Below are 21,120 nucleotides of genomic sequence, written 5' to 3'. Positions count from 1 at the left end.
AATAGAATACTTACCAGTCCCCTCTTCTTCAGTTCTTCTAAACTCCCGCACATTGCAGGACCTGTGGTGACATCATGGACATAAGACCAGTCACATGATCATGATGTCACCAAAGGTCCTAAAGTCACCCAGAGTACAAGACCTGTGGTGACATCATGGTCACATGACTGTGATATCATAGAATATCCTTGAGCTGTTTCAGCATTAGAAATTAGATTGATATTATTAATCTAATATTTGCTGAGGGCTCCTGGGGAGTGGGGGCCCTAGGCAAATACCTAGCTTTCCTACCCCTAGTGCTGACCTTGTGGACACGCTATGCAAAGAAGATGGTCTTAAGGGACAAGACAAAGAGTTCACGGTGATGATGTACTATCCATGTTCCCATGATCTTCATCCAATCGAACATCTGTGGGATGCTCTTCAAATATACCCATATCCCATTTCAGAATAACTTACCAGATTTAAGAGTAATCGTCATTTTATTTTAGTTTTTATCAGAGAAATTGGCTTCTTTCTCCTTCTGGACTGATCTTTCAATCTCAATTGAAGGGTAAAATCTGTAATCAGTGAAGACAGATTTTCCCATAACTGAGATAGGAGATGAGAGTTGGCGCTCATAAGGGTCTACAGAAGAGGGGAGGATCTCGAGACAGACACAAATTCTGCTACAAGTTCTCCTTGAGCAACAGTTACAGTTCTCCATAGCGCCAATTGTCATCTCCTATCTCAGTAATGGAGAAATCTGTCTTCACTGAAGACACATTTTACCCGTGAATTGATAATTTTGAGAATGAAAAATCAGTCCAGGAGGAGAAAGAAGAGGATTTCTCTCATAAAATATATTTACAAATGTTCTTATTTTTGTGAGTACTATTAATTTATGGGGAAAAAAATGTAAATAATTGTTCCATGTTAATGGATCTGCTGCTAAAGTCTTGTTGCCCGATAGCACAGGTGACCTTCAAAGATCTTGGAGAGTTCATGTTTGATGGCATAAAGGGAAACCTATAGAAAATGATGTAAATAATGAGTGTAATGAAATTCCCTTACAGACATTGTCCTTCTTACATTCACAAAAAGAATCCTAAGAATTGCAACCAATGACTCGGACAAGAACAAACACTGAGGAACGAGACTGAAGAAAGGACGCGGCTTTATTTTTATTTTTTTTATGAAGCGGTTAACAATCACATTTTGCTTTATGAAACGAGAAACCACAACATATTTAGTAGAATGCGTCATCATATCAGTTTTCAGTTCACCGCATTTTACATCGTATGTACAGAAATAATCTACGCGAAAAGTTGTAAAACAAATTGCATGACGTAACTTGTTCTGATCTTCGGTTACAGCCGGTTATGTTCCAGAGCAGCCTCAACAATTCTTTGCCAAACATATTCCTATAGGTAACGGCCACATAGTTCTGAAATGCGTTGAATTGTTGACCCATATTTAAAAGTAGAAAATCTGCTGCTTATTAGAGAATTAGTAATGAGGATGAGATTTTGAGAAACTTTGTGCGACGAAAAACTGCTACAATCATTGACTTCTGGTGCGAATTTGTAATCTTTAGCGGGTCAATTTTTGTTATGGATTTTCCATTCCGGCTAAAAGTTGGCTTTGTGAAGAACAGCTCATCACTAAGCCGGAAATATTTACCCTACAGATTATTTATCCAGAACCAAATATTTACAAAATTCATGTTATATCTACATATTTCCAGATATTATTAAAATAAGCGTTGAGCGAATTTATTTGAGGGGAATTGAGTTTTTCTTGAATTTTTCAAAAATCTGTATTCTCCGAAATATGGATTTTTTTGCATTTTCTCCGCACATATTCAGCAAAATTTCGGTCAGCTGGCGGCTATTTTGCTGAACTATAGCGGGCCGAAAAAATCCTTGACTGCAGCAACCTCTGCTGATCACTGTCTCCCGAACGGTCCTCATTGCCTCTTCTTACCACCCCCCCAGGTGTCTTCACGCTAGGCCAGGACCAATCTCGCAGCGTTTCTGAACATGTGTGTCATAACTTTGCACAGACAACTCCAGGTGAGTTCTTGAACAAGTAGCTATGGAGAAATAGGATGGGTCCAATATCCGCAGATAAGAAATAATTTAAAGTCACATTTTATGTTAAATTGGTTTAACCCCTTCCTGACATGGCAATTTTTTTCCCCATTTTTGTTTTTCTTCCCCTTCTTCCAAATGCCATAACTTTTCATATTTTTCCATCCACGTAACCATACAAGGACTTGTTTTTGTTGTTGAACGAGTTGTACTTTTGAATGACTCCATTCATTTTATCACATGATGCTCTGGAAAACGTGAAAAAAAAATTCCAAGTGCGTTTTTTTTATTTATATGGTAAAAATTATTTAGGGAAATTTGTAAAAAGAAAAAAAAATTGTGCTTGTGTTGCCATTTTCCATAACGTTTTACATTTTCGGGATCAGGGGCTGGGTGAGAGCTTATTTTTTGGCCCTGAGCTGACATTTTTATTGATACCATTTTGGGGTAGATAAGATGCTTTGATCACCTCTTATTGCAATGTTGTGGAGGTCAAAAAAAGTAATTCTGGTGTTTTGATTTTCTTTCTCGGTATGCTGTTTACAGATCGGTTTAATTTACTTCATATTTTGATGGATCGGACTCTATGTGTATATTTTTTAATTGCTTTGTTTTTAATAGGGCAAAAAGGAGGGTGATTTGAACTTTTGTATTTTTTCATATTTTTAAAAAAACTTTTTTTTTACTATATATGGTAGTTCCCCTTAGGGAGCTTGAACCTGTGATCGTCTGATTGCTTGTGTCATTCACAGTAGTACATCGGCACTGCCATGTATAGATAAAATCATGGTCTCCTATGAACGCTGAACAAGGGCTGGCTTTTATAGGAGAATCGCAATGATAGGCTTGGAAGTCTTCAAAAGACCACTGGCTGCAATGGTAATCCATTGGGACCCTGCGATCACGTCACCGGTGTGCCGATCGGTGTGTTGAATGACATGCCTCCCTGCCGGCGCGTGTTAAATGCCACGGTCAGAGATTGCCCCTGTCAGGCAATGATGTGACAAATGACGTAACTGTACATCATATGTCATGAGTGAGTTACAAGAAAAATAAATTAAAAGCCAATAGTAGCAGAGGGACACCGGTTCTATGCATTTTGAGTCCAGCAGTGACTCAATCATAGATGCTGGACTCGAAACATGTAGACCCGGGGTCCCTATGCTACTATTAACTTTTATATTATTTTTCTTCTAAACTAATTCAAAATAAATATGAGTTTTAATTACACTTTACCAGCGGATATCGGACCCTTCCGACCTTTTACCTTTGCCCCAAAACTGGTTGCTGATGGAAGTTCTGGCCTGAGGTTTCAATGCTCGTCTGTGATAAGAAGAAGTGCTGACGACCGTAGAGCGAACAACAAGAAGCAGTTGTGGTTGGAGAGGTGAGTACTACATCTTACATTTATTATGCTCTTGGGTCCTTTCAGACCCCAGAGCTTAATAAAAGACACATAGTTTGCAGAGTCCAATTCCCTGCTAAATCCAAGAGATTTAGAAATTCAAAGCTTGTGAAATCTGCTCATCTCTAGTTAAGACAGAACAAAAAACATCTCGAAATGTGGTAGATATAAGTCACATCAATAGGTTTGGACACATGGGTACTCTATTCCAATTATGAGCTTATTGGATCCATTCATTTGACATCAAGAAACCAACTTTCTCACGTTTCATCCAAGACAAATGTAGCTGTAGCTCAGTAGACGGGTCATTCATTGCTTAATGGAGCTCATTTGGATCATCTGATGTAAATAATCGTTTGTTGAAATGACCTTGGGGGCTTCTACCCTGTAGTCTCCATTACTTTCATAGGTCTCTGTTTTATTACATTTGTGTTGTGGCGTCGGAGCGGGAGTCAACTCTGTATCTCTGAAGGAGAAGAAGTCAAGATGGTCTACGGGAGTGTCCAGGTGAAGCACTGCCCAGAAAGAACACAAGAGACTAGTTAGTAGGAATTCAGATAAAAATATACAGTAGGTAACCATTAACCAGCAGTATACTTCATTTACGTTATCAACGTAGCAGATACTAACCTGAGGAAATACTGGATTGTCAGAAAAAGTTGGAATCTAAATATAATTTGGCTATGTTCACGTGGAGTTTTTTGAGACATTCAAGTAATTTAAGTGGAAACCGATCCAGGAAACTCTCCACTTTGGAGAGTTTTTGATGGAGTTTTCAATTTCCTGAAGCGAGTTTAGAAAGCTTTTTTTTCAGTTTTTTTCCTTCTATGGAGTGGGATCCAATAGGTTCCTCTGGGTTTTTTTTTTATACCAAACGTTTGCTTTTTTTTATAAATCCTCAGGAAGAAAAATAAAACCCTCTTCATATGATCTGGAAGTGGATTTCCCATGAAAAAATAAATCAGAAGAGTTTTTTTGAAGCTGTAAAAGTACTCCATAAAAGAAACTCCTCTAAAAACTTCTTGTGAACAGTACTGTGCAAAAGATTTTGGCAGGTGTGGGAAAAAATGCCCCAAAATAAGAATGCTTTAAAAAATAGAAGGGTTAATCGTTTCTTTTTGTCAATTGACAAAAGACAAAAGAGAAATCTAAATCGATTTGGTGACCAATTTCTGCCTTCAAAAGAGTCAGTTCTTCAGGTAGTTGTACACAGTTTTTGAAGGATCTTGACAGAGAGGTTGTTCCAAACATCTTGGAGAACTGACCACAGATCTTCTGTGGATGTCGCTTGTGCAAATCCTTCTGTCTCTTCTGTCCCAGACCGACTAGATAATGTGAGGTCAGGCCTTTGTTTGGGCCGGATTATTACTTCCAGGACTCCTCGTTCTTCTTTACACTGAAGATAGCTCTTAATTACATTGGCTGGATGTTTGGGTGATTGTGCAAAAGATCTGTGGTTAGAGCTCCATGATGTTTGGAAAAACCTACCTCTTGAGTTCCTTCAAAAACTGTGAGCACATGTATCTGGAAGATCTGATAAAGGCAAATGGTGGCCACCAAATATTGATTGATTCGCTTTTGGTCATTCATGTTTCAGTTTGTTCATCACTGAAAATAAACTATTTACACTTCTGTTTCTCAAAGCATTTTTACTTTGCTGAATTTTCCCACAACTGTCAAAAAATGTTTGTAGCTTTAAAAAGGTTATCACATTTTGAGATTGTGTTTAGGAGATCTCGCCTCTGTATCCGTTATTATCTGCAGCACTTCAACAGTGCTGCAGCCAGTGACTGAGCTCAGCGGTCCTGAGCGGCTTGTACGGTCACCTAAGGTAGCACAGTCACTGGCTGCAGCACTATCGAAGTGATGTCAGTGCTCCAGATAATAACAGACCCCCGGGAGCAGTGGCGGAGACTCGGCATTGGACCCGTAGAGGGGGAATGGTTGGTAGCCGGGGACAGAGATTTTTCTGAAACTAAAAAACCCCTTTAAGAGCAAAAAAGCTCTTTCCAAATGCATTGCTTCTCAACAGGCAATAGGCACACAAGAGTGTACTATAGTAGATACCTCCAGTATATGGCCGCCATGGGGACCTTAGATGGTGACCAACTGTAACTTTGCTCGGTACTGGCAACCTGTTCATGGCTCATCAGGATTTACGAAAATTTGCAAACAAGGGAAGACAAAAGACAAACAAACACCAAGTGCTCCAAGCTCAAGTTTTTGGGGAATATTTGCGTTAACCAGCACCAAAAGAAGACATTATTAAATCTTTGCAAATGGGCCCCTTTTGCCTTGATGTAAACCCCTGGGCAATACAAATTATTGCATGAGCTTAAAACACTATGTTCAGGTAGTCTTCTTGACTTCAAAGCCGTAAGTGGTCGCCAAGAGTGATAGAAAAATGACATAATTTTTATAAAACCACATTAGAGCCAAATTATGGGAAAATAAATGCTAATCTTAGTATTGGTAACAGACACAGGATATGTATATCACCGCAGCTGACGACCGTTCATTATTTTATCTCTTGCTGAAGGAATATCGTTAACCTCTGTTTCGCTATGTCTCTCCAGCACCGTTAATAGCCACAGCTCATTAAATCCTTAGATGTTAGAGTTCACCATGGTTGTTCTGAGAGGGCTAGAGGCCAGGAGATATCCTGTGTGCATGTATTTGATGCCATCTTTAGAATGATGTGGTGAACTAGACGTGAGCACTGCTGGCATAGGTGCACGGGTAGGCTCCTACACCTTATAGTAAATGTAACAAAACCCGGCACTCAACTTAAGTATGGATGCTGTAAGGTTTATTGTGTAGTATTAACAATAAAACGTTTCGGTCCTGTGGACCTTCCTCAGTTACTATTTGTGAGATGAGTAGGGAGTAAGTATCTTTTGCCAATAGAGCCCTATTGGTACAACTTAATATCCAGTAAGCTCCTGATTTCAGCTTTAAGGCTGTGTTGTCTCCGGGTGCAGACGCGGTGTCCACCGCTTGTCCCTAACATCTACCGGAGTCTTGTGTGAGTGACTCCGTTTTATTGTTAATACTACACAATAAACCTTACAGCATCCATACTTAAGTTGAGTGCCGGGTTTTGTTACATCTTTAGAATGATAACAGCAATGGGGAGCCAGTTGTTACTGTGAAATCTCGTTATTTTGGTCTTTCGGTCATTGGATTCGTTTTGTTCCCGTACTAAGCAGATGATGTGCCGTCCACAATCAGTTCATTGGTAGAAATGTTTTGTAGCAGAGTCCTCGGTAATATGCGAACCAACCAAGTTATTCTGAACTAGAGTGCAAAACTGGTCCTGGTTCATGAGTTCAATAAAATCCAATGACCACCCAAAATTACTTGTATGTTAGGGATGTGCACACTTAGAAATCCTCTTGTCTTGGTTTTCGGCAGGGAAAGCAAAATAAAGCCCTTGATAATCTTTAGATGGATGTCAGCCACACAATTGTTCAACCTATCGTTTGCCCGGCAGCTATCTCGGCCCTGTCCAATACATAGGAAGCGTTTGCTCAGCTCAGGGCTCCTGTGTTCTTGATGAGAGGCACTACCAGACAGTTCTGGAGGAGGCCCATCTCCAGGAGAACAAACAAATTAACAGTCCATCATTGGACATGCCCAATCCTTAACTCCAGTGACAATCTTCTGCCCGGATGACCCATACACATTAGTCTGTTGGTGAAACCTGCCAATATCAGAATGCTCGACTGACGTCAGTCTAATGTATTTGGAGGGCTTAAGTTGCTCTCAGACCCTGGTGGTAGCTTATCTAGCTGAGGAACAAAAGTATTGGATATTTGATTTCAAGCTACCCAATCCTTATCTCTTGAAAAGTTATCTAATAGGGGAGAGTCAAGAGTCAAGAGGCCCCAAACAAAATAGATGATCTGAAATACCCCATCAGACAAGAGTGGTGGCCGAGCATGCACCCAACTGCTCCATTCATTGTTAATGGGACTATAGGACATAAATATAGAGAGCTTGGCTATCTCCTTCAGTTTTCATTCTAACGAGGTATTTATGAGCCTCGTTCTCAGGATTCCAGTGCTTGAACACCGAGTTATTAGAAAGTTATCTCCTATTGTAATTGATCTATACATAAGAAAAGAACTCTTAAGGAGGAATTGACCCAAAAACTCATCTGTATTAAGGAAGAGTCAGATAGCCTTATAACTCAGATGGGTATCGCAACACATTGCTCAGACTGGTTGCCGATTCTCCAAACCCAAGCGTGACATCATGTATTTCTATGCAGCCATCACGCTATGGTTGGGTGAGCTGTCGGCCAGTCCGAGCATATCATTGCAATCCCTATCTGAGTTGTACAACCATCTGACTATTCCTTTATGGTAATGTCAGAGTTCACAACACGACAAATGAGAGTACCAGACATAAAAACTGCGGAAATCAAATACCAAGCAGCAGTTAGTTTATAGCTATGCATGCAAAGCTATGGACTTCTCACAATGCTCAATCTTCTCTTTCCGAAAGTGCAACTCGATTGTTAGGTCTTCTTCACACTCCCTCTGGAGTGTCAGCACAAGTGTCATGTCGACTTTCACCATGTTGTGCGACGAGTGGAGTCAGGGAGTGGCATATACATCCCTTACAGGATCAGTATGGTATCAGTATGCTTTTGTAGGGTGGGATGAAACCAGAGTAGCCACAGAATAGTCACACAAAGTTGGCTTTGATGGAATTTCAATTTAGGACCCAAGTGACGTAAGACAACAGTTGTAACCTCTTATCATTTATAAAACATGAAAAACAACCCAATAATCTATGCACATACCAGGATCCTCAAAACCTTCTCCGTAGAGTCTGTGGTGGGAAAACATTTCCTCTTTGTGCTGTCGAATGTAGATGCAGTAGATCAGAATAAGCAGACACGCAAGTACCCCAGCCATAGCCAGGAACATGGCAAGCAGCTTGTGGCCTCCAAAATATGTCTTCTTCACTTCTGGATCTAGTAAAGAAAGTAATGTCACAATATGTTATGGGTCTGACAACCAGTTGTCTTGTCACAGCATCTCACCTGACATTAACCTATTTGCCTTTCTGAAACTCAGATGTGAAATAACAGCAAAAAAGACATTTGCGATGTCACAACTGTCTTAACTATTTATGCCATAACCTTTTTATTTTTCCAATTTTTTTTTATTTTTTGACACAACGCCAAGTCACACCAGCCTAAAGGTACCGTCACACTTAGCGACGCTGCAGCGATACAGACAACGATGCCGATCGCTGCAGCGTCGCTCTTTGGTCGCTGGAGAGCTGTCACACAGACCGCTCTCCAGCGACCAACGATGCCGAGGTCCCTGGGCAACCAGGGTAAACATCGGGTTGCTAAGCACAGGGCCGCGTTTAGTAACCCGATGTTTACCCTGGTTACCAGTGTAAAATGTAAAAAAACAAACAGTACATACTCACCTTCGCGTCCCCCGGCGTCCGCTTCCTGCACTGACTGAGTGCCGGCCCTAACAGCAGAGCGGTGACGTCACCGCTGTGCTGTGCTTTCACTTTACGGCCAGCGCTCAGTCAGTGCAGGAAGCGGACGCCGGGGGACGCGAAGGTGAGTATGCACTGTTTGTTTTTTTACATTTTACACTGGTAACCAGGGTAAACATCGGGTTACTAAGCGCGGCCCTGCGCTTAGTAACCCGATATTTACCCTGGTTACCATTGTAAAACATCGCTGGTATCGTTGCTTTTGCTGTCAAACACAACGATACACGGCGATCTGACGACCAAATAAAGTTCTGAACTTTAATCAACGACCAGCGATATCACAGCAGGATCCTGATCGCTGCTGCGTGTCAAACACAACGATATCGCTATCCAGGACGCTGCAACGTCACGGATCGCTAGCGATATCGTTTAGTGTGACGGTACCTTAAATTTGCTGCCATGGTCTGCAGCGTCTTCAGACTTATCTCCCATCAAGCACATCTGGGACATCATTGGTCGGTGATTACACAGGAGCTGCCAGCAGCGGATCTTGATGATTTGCCAAAATGCATTCAGTTGCAGAACCTTCCTCAGACGACCAATAATTATCTCACCGATAGAAGCCAAGGTTGTAAATACGGAGATCTCTCTGCGTGGTGCTCATACTCCAGACTGAATAAATTGAGATGCTTTGAAAATTCAGTTCTCTTTTTTACATTATTTGCAGATCAGTAGCCTGTCTATCCATCCTGTCATTGCCATTATTCCACAATTTTTCCTTCTTGATCTTGCAATTTCAATATTGAGTAGTGTATTTAATGGTGTACACCATTTAGTGGCGTACACCACTTTAATATTCTTCTTATTAGCTGTGATTTAGCCGTTTTATACCAGGGAGTACAAGGTACAGTATATGGGTATCTTTGGAAGAAGACTTCTCATAGTGTTGAAGCTCAAGTTCTTCGTAGACCGATAAGACCAGCCCACTGTTTAGAATGAGGCTTCAAGAACTCTAGGCGGGTTGTCCTAACATTACAGGGGCATAAAACTGTGTGTTGGATGAAGAACAGAGAATCCAACTTAAATTTCAACATGAAAACTCGATTCTGTGTCCATCTGTGTATGGACGGGAAGGGTCTCCCTTCGCTAGATGTGGAGGATGGGTATAATACAAGTTTATGGTTATCGATTTATGAGTTGTATGTTTTGTATATACCGCATATCTTTTGCTATCTTCTGTATATAAATATATTTTTTTTTGGAAGTGCATCTGAACAGCAAGGTGGATTGCTGTTGAGGGGAGATAGAGAGAAAAAAAAAAAATATATATAAATCTTCAGCACAGCGAGTGAGAGCGAGCTGAGTGTGACCTGAGCGTAAGTGTGAACGGCGGTAAGTGTGTGACTTGTGATTCAGTGACTTTGGAATCAGGGAGTTTCCAAGGGAGGAATTGCTTCTGTTTTTTTTTTTTTTTTTTTAAATTAATACTTTGTATTTATTTTTAATTAAAGTTTCTGTGTGGTGCAATCCCCATTAGGAAATGTGCTCCACAATTGTTAATGCCATCCAGTGCACATCTTGCCACATGTATGCAGTCCTTGACCAGCTGGTCGAGGGTGCATACTGCTGTGCGAGATGTGAGCACATTGTGCATTTGGAAGCCCAGATTTTGGATCTAAATGTGCAGCTGGCAACACTGAGATCCATAGACAATATGGAGAGGAGTCTTCTGCTCACAGAGCAGACGCTCAATGGGATAGATGAGGAGGGGGATGGTAGGATGGAGCTGCAGGACAGTGTGGCAGTTAGCTGGGTGACAGATAGAAGGCGGGGTAGAGGGAAGAGTGCCAGGGAGGCTAGTCCTGATCTGGCACACCCCAATAAGTTTGCTAAGTTGGCAGATGAGGGGGGTGCCAGTACAGGGGTAGCACTGCTGCAGCCAGGCATGTCCTCTGAAAGCCGGAGGAGTGACTGCTCCAGTAAGGAGGGAAATAGGAGAGCAGGGCAGGCCAGACAGGTGCTGGTAGTGGGGGACTCAATTATTAGGGGAACAGATAGGGCAATCTGTCACAAAGACAGGGATCGTCGGACGGTGTGCTGCCTACCTGGCGCTCGAGTCCGACACATCGCTGATCGGGTGGACAGATTACTGGGAGGGGCTGGTGAGGACCCAGCAGTCATGGTGCACATTGGCACAAATGACAAAGTTAGAGGTAGGTGGAAGGTCCTTAAAGATGATTTCAGGGAATTAGGCTGCAAGCTGAAAGCAAGGACCTCCAACGTGGTATTTTCCGAAATACTGCCTGTACCACGTGCCACGCCAGAGAGGCAACGGGAGATTAGGGAGGTTAATAAGTGGCTCAAGAATTGGTGTAGGAAGGAGGGGTTTGGGTTCCTGCAGAACTGGGCCGACTTCTCAGTGGGCTACAGGCTCTACGCTAGGGACGGGCTGCACCTCAATGGGGAAGGGGCAGCTGTGCTGGGGGAGAAAATGGTTAGAAGGTTGGAGGAGTGTTTAAACTAGGGATTGGGGGGGAGGGTATTCATTTTATAGGAGGGGAAGATAGTGCAGATAGAGAGCTGGGCACAAATAAGGAAGTTGGGGGTGGCGGTGGCATGGGGGGTGGGGTTAGAACAGTTAATAATTTAAGAAAGAATAGAGGTACAGAGAGTAACATCAAGTGCATGTATACTAATGCCAGAAGCCTCGCCAACAAAATGAACGAATTAGAACTAATGTTGTTGGAGCATAATTATGACATGGTGGGGATATCTGAGACGTGGCTGGATGAGAGCCATGACTGGGCTGTTAACTTGCAGGGCTATAGCCTGTTCAGAAATGACCGTACAGATAAGCGAGGGGGAGGGGTGTGTCTATATGTAAAATCTTCCTTAAAACCCATCCTGCGTGATAATATAGGTGAATTTAATGAAAATGTGGAGTCCCTGTGGGTGGAGATAAGGGGAGGGGGAAAAAATAATAAATTACTGATAGGGGTTTGTTATAAATCTCCAAAAATAATGGAAGCAATGGAGAATATCCTCGTAAAGCAAATAGATGAAGCTGCGACTCAAGGAGAAGTCATTATTATGGGGGACTTCAACTACCCTGAAATAGATTGGGGAACAGAAACCTGCAGTTCCAGCAAAGGTAATCGGTTTTTGACAACTATGAGAGACAATTACCTTTCACAGCTGGTTCAGGACCCAACAAGGAGGGGGGCACTGCTAGACCTAATATTAACCAACAGGCCAGACCGCATATCAAATATAAGGGTTGGGGGTCACTTGGGGACTAGTGATCATAAAATAATAAGTTTTCATGTAACCTTTAATAAGATGGGTAGTAGGGGGGTGACAAGGACACTAAACTTCAGGAGGGCAAATTTCCAACGGATGAGAGAGGATCTTGGTGCAATTAACTGGGACGATATCCTGAGACACAAAAATACACAAAGAAAATGGGAGACGTTTATTAGCATCCTGGATAGGACCTGTGCACAGTATATACCGTATGGGAATAAACATACTAGAAATAGGAGGAAACCAATATGGCTAAATAGAGCTGTTAGGGGCGCAATAAGGAACAAAAAGAAAGCATTTAGAGAATTAAAGGAAGTAGGTAGTGATGAGGCATTAAATAAATACAGAAAATTAAATAAATTCTGTAAAAAGCAAATCAAGGCAGCAAAGATTGAGACAGAGAGACTCATTGCCAGAGAGAGTAAAAATAATCCCAAAATATTCTTTAACTATATAAATAGTAAGAAACTAAAAAATGACAGTGTTGGCCCCCTTAAAAATAGTCTGGGTGAAATGGTGGATGAGGATGAGGAAAAAGCCAATCTGCTAAATGACTTTTTTTCATCAGTATTTACAAAAGAAAATCCCATGGCAGCCAATATGACTAGTGATAAAAATTCCCCATTAAATGTCAACTGCTTAACCCAGCAGGAAGTACAGCGGCGGCTAAAAATCACTAAAATTGACAAATCTCCGGGCCCGGATGGGATACACCCCCGAGTACTGCAGGAACTAAGTACAGTCATTGATAGACCATTATTTTTAATCTTTAAAGAGTCCATAATAACAGGGTCTGTACCACAGGAGTGGCGTATAGCAAATGTGGTGCCAATATTCAAAAAAGGGGCAAAAACTGAACTCGGTAATTATAGGCCAGTAAGTTTAACCTCTACTGTGGGTAAAATCCTGGAGGGCATTCTAAGGGATGCTATACTGGAGTATCTGAAGAGGAATAACCTCATGACCCAGTATCAGCACGGGTTTACTAGGGACCGCTCATGTCAGACTAATTTGATCAGCTTCTATGAAGAGGTAAGTTCCGGACTGGACCAAGGGAACCCAGTGGACGTAGTGTATATGGACTTTTCCAAAGCTTTTGATACGGTGCCACACAAAAGGTTGATACATAAAATGAGAGTAATGGGGATAGGGGAAAATATGTGTAAGTGGGTTGAGAGCTGGCTCAGGGATAGGAAACAAAGGGTGGTTATTAATGGAGCACACTCGGACTGGGTCGCGGTTAGCAGTGGGGTACCACAGGGGTCAGTATTGGGCCCTCTTCTTTTTAACATATTTATTAATGACCTTGTAGGGGGCATTCAGAGTAGAATTTCAATATTTGCAGATGACACTAAACTCTGTAGGGTAATCAATACAGGGGAGGACAATTTTATATTACAGGATGATTTATGTAAACTAGAAGCTTGGGCTGATAAATGGCAAATGAGTTTTAATGGGGATAAATGTAAGGTCATGCACTTGGGTAGAAGTAATAAGATGTATAACTATGTGCTTAATTCTAAAACTCTGGGCAAAACCATCAATGAAAAAGACCTGGGTGTATGGGTGGATGACAAACTCATATTCAGTGGCCAGTGTCAGGCAGCTGCTACAAAGGCAAATAAAATAATGGGATGTATTAAAAGAGGCATAGATGCTCATGAGGAGAACATAATTTTACCTCTATACAAGTCACTAGTTCGACCACACTTAGAATACTGTGCACAGTTCTGGTCTCCGGTGTATAAGAAAGACATAGCTGAACTAGAGCGGGTGCAGAGAAGAGCGACCAAGGTTATTAGAGGACTGGGGGGTCTGCAATACCAAGATAGGTTATTACACTTGGGGCTATTTAGTTTGGAAAAACGAAGACTAAGGGGTGATCTTATTTTAATGTATAAATATATGAGGGGACAGTACAAAGACCTTTCTGATGATCTTTTTAATCATAGACCTGAGACAGGGACAAGGGGGCATCCTCTACGTCTGGAGGAAAGAAGGTTTAAGCATAATAACAGACGCGGATTCTTTACTGTAAGAGCAGTGAGACTATGGAACTCTCTGCCGTATGATGTTGTAATGAGTGATTCATTAATTAAATTTAAGAGGGGACTGGATACCTTTCTGGAAAAGCAAAACTACTAGGGTGGGATACCAGCCAGTCCCCCACATAATCACCATCACAATACTGGTATATACAATATATTGGGACTAAATAAGGACTAGACAGGACATAACTGCATGGGATATGAAAAACATACTAGAGAAGACACAGTCGAAAAAGTCCAATGTACAAAATGTAAACTTTATTAGATAAAAACATAAAAGATGGAAATAAGGTGCTAAACAACAGTGCAAAAAAGATCTCCGTGCGCATCCACAGCACGATGACATGAAACGGGGGGAAGGCAGCCCTATATCACAGCTAACATATCATGTAATGGTAAATAAATATATATAGTATATCATACGGAGTATGCATTGAAAACAGTTCCCATATCTGCAGATAGAAGTGCAAATCTCAAACAGTGTAGACATATAAGGACTGTTGCTGTAAATACATACATACCGCGTTAAACTGTAAGCCTGAGATGGAAGAACGTGCCACCCCCCGTCTCCCCCGACGCGCGTTTCGGCGGGTGCCTTTCTTTCTTGAGAAAGGCACCCGCCGAAACGCGCGTCGGGGGAGACGGGGGGTGGCACGTTCTTCCATCTCAGGCTTACAGTTTAACGCGGTATGTATGTATTTACAGCAACAGTCCTTATATGTCTACACTGTTTGAGATTTGCACTTCTATCTGCAGATATGGGAACTGTTTTCAATGCATACTCCGTATGATATACTATATATATTTATTTACCATTACATGATATGTTAGCTGTGATATAGGGCTGCCTTCCCCCCGTTTCATGTCATCGTGCTGTGGATGCGCACGGAGATCTTTTTTGCACTGTTGTTTAGCACCTTATTTCCATCTTTTATGTTTTTATCTAATAAAGTTTACATTTTGTACATTGGACTTTTTCGACTGTGTCTTCTCTAGTATACCTTTCTGGAAAAGTATAATATTACAGGGTATATACACTAGATTCCTTGATAAGGCGTTGATCCAGGGAACTAGTCTGATTGCCGTATGTGGAGTCGGGAAGGAATTTTTTTCCCCATGGTGGAGTTACTCCTTGCCACATGGGTTTTTTTTGCCTTCCTCTGGATCAACATGTTAGGGCATGCTAGGTTAGGCTATGGGTTGAACTAGATAGACTTAAAGTCTTCCTTACACCTCAATAACTATGTAACTATGTAACTATGTATATTCTCTTGTATGCAATTTTTAGTATTATTTAAGTCAACTGGATTATTTAATTTGTCCATTGTGCATGCAAATCTATTTATTGCGCATCTTCAAAGCCATTATTAACCATGTATAGACCTGAGCTTTGTTGTAATGTTTAGATTAAAGGGTCAGAGGGCAGGATAAATGAGAAGGAAATATACAAGTATATGAAAGGGCTTATTGTTCATAATTAATTAGAAGACTAAATTGAAAAAAAAATGTACAGCATTGAGAAACCCTTTTTAAGACTTATGTATTTCATAGTTACATAGTTGACATGAACCCGTGCTGATACTGGGTCATGAGGTTATTCCTCTTCAGATACTCCAGCATAGCATCTCTTAGAATGCCCTCCAGGATTTTACCCACAGTAGAGGTTAAGCTTACTGGCCTATAATTACCGAGTTCAGTTTTTGCCCCTTTTTTGAATATTGGCACCACATTTGCTATACGCCAGTCCTGTGGTACAGACCCTGTTATTATGGAGTCCTTAAAGATTAAAAATAATGGTCTATCAATGACTGTACTTAGTTCCTGCAGTACTCGGGGGTGTATCCCATCCGGGCCCGGAGATTTGTCAATTTTAGTTATTTTTAGCCGCCGCTGTACTTCCTGCTGGGTTAAGCAGGTGACATTTAATGGGGAATTTTTATCACTAGCCATATTGGCTGCCATGGGATTTTCTTTTGTAAATACTGATGAAAAAAAGTCATTTAGCATATTGGCTTTTTCCTCATCCTCATCCACCATTTCACCCAGACTATTTTTAAGGGGACCAACACTGTCATTTTTTAGTTTCTTACTATTTATATAGTTAAAGAATATTTTGGGATTATTTTTACTCTCTCTGGCAATGGGTCTCTCTGTCTCAATCTTTGCTGCCTTGATTTGCTTTTTACAGAATTTATTTAATTTTCTGTATTTATTTAATGCCTCCTCACTACCTACTTCCTTTAATTCTCTAAATGCTTTCTTTTTGTCCCTTATTGCGCCCCTTACAGCTCTATTTAGCCATATTGGTTTCCTCCTATTTCTAGTATGTTTATTCCCATACGGTATATACTGTGCACAGGTCCTATCCAGGATGCTAATAAATGTCTCCCATTTTCTTTGTGTATTTTTGTGTCTTTCGTTCTGTATCAACCACTAAAAACTTGTAATCGTAATTTAATCCATAAAAAAAATAAGTATATGCAATAAAATGAGGAAAAGACGAGCAACCATGCTCTTATTTTTAGAAGATCAATTAGTAGAAATTCCCTTGGAGATTTCCTTTAGATAGTGGTTGAGCGCAGTAATTGCGGCTATCGATTATTCAGAATGTTCCACCGGCAAATATTTCTCTTCTAAATGTAGAAATATGTTTGCACTTACATTTTTTAAATATTTGGAAAACCCAATTAGTAGAGATGAATGGATCTTTTGAAATTCTAATTTGCAGACATCACCGAATCCCCCTCCCCTTCATTTTCTTGCATCAAATAAATTTGCACAAATCTGAATACTGGAAAGCTTGTAATTGTACAGAAAAAAGATATGGGGAGAAGAGAGAGAACCTCGCTGACCATAAGAACTTACACTCTACAGGAGAGAGAGGACCCTGCTGACCATAAGTGCTTAAACGCTACAGGAGAGAGAACTCCGCTGACCATAAGAGGTTACACTCTACTAGAGAGGGAGAGGACCCTGCTGACCATAACAGCTTACACTCTACAGGAGAGAGAGGACTCCACTGACCATAAGAGCTTACACTCTACAGGAGAGAGAACTCTGCTGACCATAAGAGGTTACACTCTACTAGAGAGGGAGAGGACCCTGCTGACCATAAGAGCTTAAACTCTACAGAAGAGAGAGGATACTGCTGACTATAAGAGCATAACCATTTAGAGAAGTGAGAGAAAGGACCTTACTGACCATAAGAGCATCCACTCTACAGGAAAGAGAGAGGACCCCGCTGATCATGGGAGCTTACACTGTACAGGAGAGAGAGGACCCCGATGACCATAAGAGTTTACACTCTACAGAAGAAAGACAGGACCCCACTCACCATAAAAGCTTACACTCTACAGGAGAGAGAGAGGGCCATGCCTACTATAAGAGCTTACACTCTACAGGAGAGAGAGGACCCCGCTGATCATAAGAGCTTACATTATACAGACAAGAGAGAGGACTCCACTGATCATAATCGCTTACAGTCTGCAGGTGAGAGGACCCCGCTGACCATAAGAGCTTACACACCACTGGAGAAAGAGAGAGGACCACAATGATCATAAGAGCTTACACTCTACAGAAGAGACAGAGGACCCCACTGACTGTAAGACCTTATACTCTACAGGAGATACAGAGAGGACCCCGCTGATTATGGGAGCTTACACTGTACAGGAGAGAGAGGACCCCAATGACCATAAGATCTTACACTCCACAGGAGAGAGAGAGAGAGGATTCCGCTGATCATAAGAGCTTACACTACAGGAGTCAGAGGACCCCACTAACCATAAGAGCTTACACTCTACAAGAGAAACACCCAGTGTCCCTGAATATGTAAATCAGTCTGCCATACAAACAGTGCTTCCCTGGGAACTGCTGACCTGTTATGGTTCTGGTACCGACCACCACTATACAAGGTGTGATCATCCATTACATGTCATAGCTGCAGGACATTATGGGGAAGCCTGAACTGCCGCGTAAAAGGATGTTAGTCCGTTCTCCGATGTGGGAAATGGGTCCAGGTAAGGTTTTTTTGCTTGTCAATTGCAAATCAAATATCAAGGTGTTTAAATTTGTGTGAATCTGAAAATTTATTGATATTCGACTCAAAGCCTCCGTGGATCGATCCCCTCATCTCTATGTACAGTAGATATTTTATTTGAATATTTTCTATAAAAAAAAACACCCTTGACCCATCATGCACAAACAACTACAGACCGGTCTCCAATCTCCCCTTCATCTCAAAACTCCTGGAGCGCCTGATCTACTCCCTCCTTACCCGTTACCTCTCCACTCATTCCCTCCTAGACCCTTCACAGTCCGGTTTCCGCCCCCTACATTCGACAGAAACTGCACTCATCAAGGTGACCAATGACCTTCTGACAGCAAAATGTAATGGTGACCACTCTCTGCTCATTCTCCTCGACCTCTCTGCAGCTTTCGACACTGTTGACCACCCTCTCCTACTCTCTAGGCTCCAGTCACTAGGCATTAAGGACACTGCTCTCTCCTGGTTCTCCTCCTACCTTTCTGAATGCTCCTTCAGTGTTCTGTTCTCTGGCTCCACTTCATCTCCTCTTCCTCTCACTGTTGGTGTACCTCAGGGCTCAGTCCTTGGCCCCCTTCTCTTCTCCCTCTACACAGCCCCAATTGGACAGACCATCAGCAGATTTGGCTTTCAGTACCATCTTTACGCTGATGACACACAACTATACACGTCATCCCCTGACCTTACCCCCACTGTACTACAGAACGCCACTGACTGTCTGTCTGCAGTCTCCAACATCATGTCCGCTCTCTATCTGAAACTCAACCTCTCCAAAACTGAACTTCTTCTGCTCCCACCTTCTACTAACCTCCCTAAATCTGACATTTCCCTCTCCGTGGGTGGCACCATAATAACACCCCAGCAGCAGGCGCGCTGTCTGGGTGTTATGTTTGACTCCGATCTCTCCTTCACCTCCCACATACAACCTCTTGCCCACTCGTGCCACTTACACCTAAAGAACATCTCCAGAATCCGCCCTTTTCTCACCATGGAGACAACAAAAACTCTCACTGTCGCCCTAATCCACTCCCGCCTGGACTACTGTAACGCTCTACTAATTGGCCTCCCTGTTACTCGACTTTCCCCTCTCCAGTCTATCCTTAATGCAGCAGATAGGGTCGTCCATCTGGCTAATCGTTACTCGGACGTGTCCGCTCTTCGCCAGTCGTTACACTGGCTGCCCATTCATTACAGGATACAATTCAAAGTACTTGTTCTCACCCACAAAGCTCTCCACAGTGCGGCACCCCCTTACATCTCCTCCCTCATTTCTGTCTATCGGCCTAGCCGACCACTGCGCTCTGCAAACGACTTTCGACTAACCTCTGCACTAATCCGTACCTCCCACTCCCGACTCCAAGACTTCTCCTGTGCTGCGCCAATCCTCTGGAATGCTCTACCCCAAGATATTAGGACCATCCACAACTTGCATAGTTTTAGGCGCTCGCTCAAAACACATTTGTTCAGAGCTGCCTACCACATTAACTAATCAAAGCCATTTTATGTTTGTGTGTGTGTGTGTAGCCCATTCACTATCTTTATCTACCCCCCACCCCCTGAAGATGGCTGGACCATCATTGTAAATACATCATTGTAAATACACACCTGTACTTTGTATCTCCCCCACCTCATTGTAGATTGTAAGCTCTCACGAGCAGGGTCGTCTTATTTTGTCTTATTTTGCTTTATTACTGTATTGTTAACGTTGTTACCTATGACTGTTGTGTTTGAAACTGTTAAACTGTAAAGCGCTGCGGAATATGTTGGCGCTATATAAATAAAGATTATTATTATTATTATTATAAATGAGGATATGACGCCTCCAGGGTTATTAAAAAATGTAAAAATATGAAGAGGAAAATATTGACACCACTTCTTACCCACCACAGCCTGCGTCTTACATTATGACTACAAGTGTAAAATTATGGCTTCTTACCTTTTTTTATATAGCCATCCCCTTGATAAACTTGACAGATTACATAGTTTGGGAAGTTTAAGAGATGTTGCCAAATTTTATAATACGTTGAATTGGGTAGATTTAATGTTGTCAGGTTTGCAGTAGAGGTGAAATTGGTGAACATATTGACGTATTCATCTTCATCCAGTAAATCTTTGCTGGGTTTACCATTGACTTTGGAATCTGGAGAGATGTTAGACTGATGGAGAAGGACATCTGCAGTGGTGGACTCATTGGCAATGAGGTGGCCGATTTTGGTTGCACCATGGTCAAGCTCAAGTGAAGAATTAGATCTATCAATAGCAATGGTATCATTGGCAGTAGAAGAGCTGGATAGTCCTGAAGGTAGTAGAATGCTAGATGTGAAGCTCCGCCCTGTGTAGCAGAATAGGAAGTAGAGACACGAGATGGAATGTGTCCATTTAGAACCCATTGTGTCTTCGTTTTTCATTGTCCTGCAAAAAAAACCAAATATATAGACTAAATCAACTAATTTATACAAAGGACATGGCAAAGCAAAAAACATATCAAATATCAGAACTGTTATGAACTTCGGCAGCTGAAGTTAAATGCTATATATATAAAGAGCTGCAGACAGGAAGTGAGCAAGAGCTTGAAAGCCACATGTCACGTAAGGATCCTTTGTACTGAGCTGAGCACTAAGCTGAAGTTTGAAACAGTTCCCAAAGAAGAGATCTGACACAGGAGATTCTGAGTAGAAACACCACAGAGAAACAGGTAACAGGGAAGAGGTCCAACTGCTTTGCTAAGCAAGGTAATTATGGAGGTGGACAGTTAACTACCACAAGTGACCCATTAATGTT

General features: G+C 41.8%; 1 protein-coding gene and 1 long non-coding RNA gene across 2 annotated transcripts; one reads left to right on the top strand and one right to left on the bottom strand.

Annotated features, from left to right (window-relative positions):
• The first annotated feature begins 270 nt into the window (after nucleotides 1–270).
• On the top strand, nucleotides 271–4,012 carry LOC143768595 (uncharacterized). Its single transcript, XR_013213960.1, has 3 exons — nucleotides 271–470; nucleotides 1,977–2,054; nucleotides 3,887–4,012. It is a non-coding gene; the product is annotated as an uncharacterized LOC143768595 (long non-coding RNA).
• Nucleotides 3,644–20,780, bottom strand: GFY (golgi associated olfactory signaling regulator). The gene is made up of 3 exons (XM_077257231.1): nucleotides 20,276–20,780; nucleotides 8,288–8,461; nucleotides 3,644–3,992 (listed from the first exon to the last, which is right to left on the bottom strand). Exons 1-3 carry the CDS (start codon nucleotides 20,745–20,747, stop codon nucleotides 3,787–3,789), a joined length of 852 nt encoding a protein of 283 aa, XP_077113346.1. The 5' UTR covers nucleotides 20,748–20,780; the 3' UTR covers nucleotides 3,644–3,786.
• Between the last annotated feature and the right edge of the window lie 340 nt (nucleotides 20,781–21,120).

Source organism: Ranitomeya variabilis, chromosome 4 (assembly GCF_051348905.1).
Source record: "Ranitomeya variabilis isolate aRanVar5 chromosome 4, aRanVar5.hap1, whole genome shotgun sequence".
Classification (NCBI taxonomy): Eukaryota; Metazoa; Chordata; class Amphibia; order Anura; family Dendrobatidae; genus Ranitomeya; species Ranitomeya variabilis.
This window is presented reverse-complemented; position numbering and strand designations above follow the sequence as displayed.

Bases quoted from the DNA above. Each gene is read 5' to 3' on its own strand.
- GFY (XM_077257231.1), bottom strand. From the start codon at position 20,747: ATGAAAAACGAAGACACAATGGGTTCTAAATGGACACATTCCATCTCG. The intron at 8,462-20,275 runs GTAAGAAGCCAT...TTTCTTTACTAG, and splicing joins GGATGGCTATATAAAAAAAG to ATCCAGAAGTGAAGAAGACA. The intron at 3,993-8,287 runs GTATGTGCATAG...CTTTCTGGGCAG, and splicing joins AGAAGGTTTTGAGGATCCTG to TGCTTCACCTGGACACTCCC.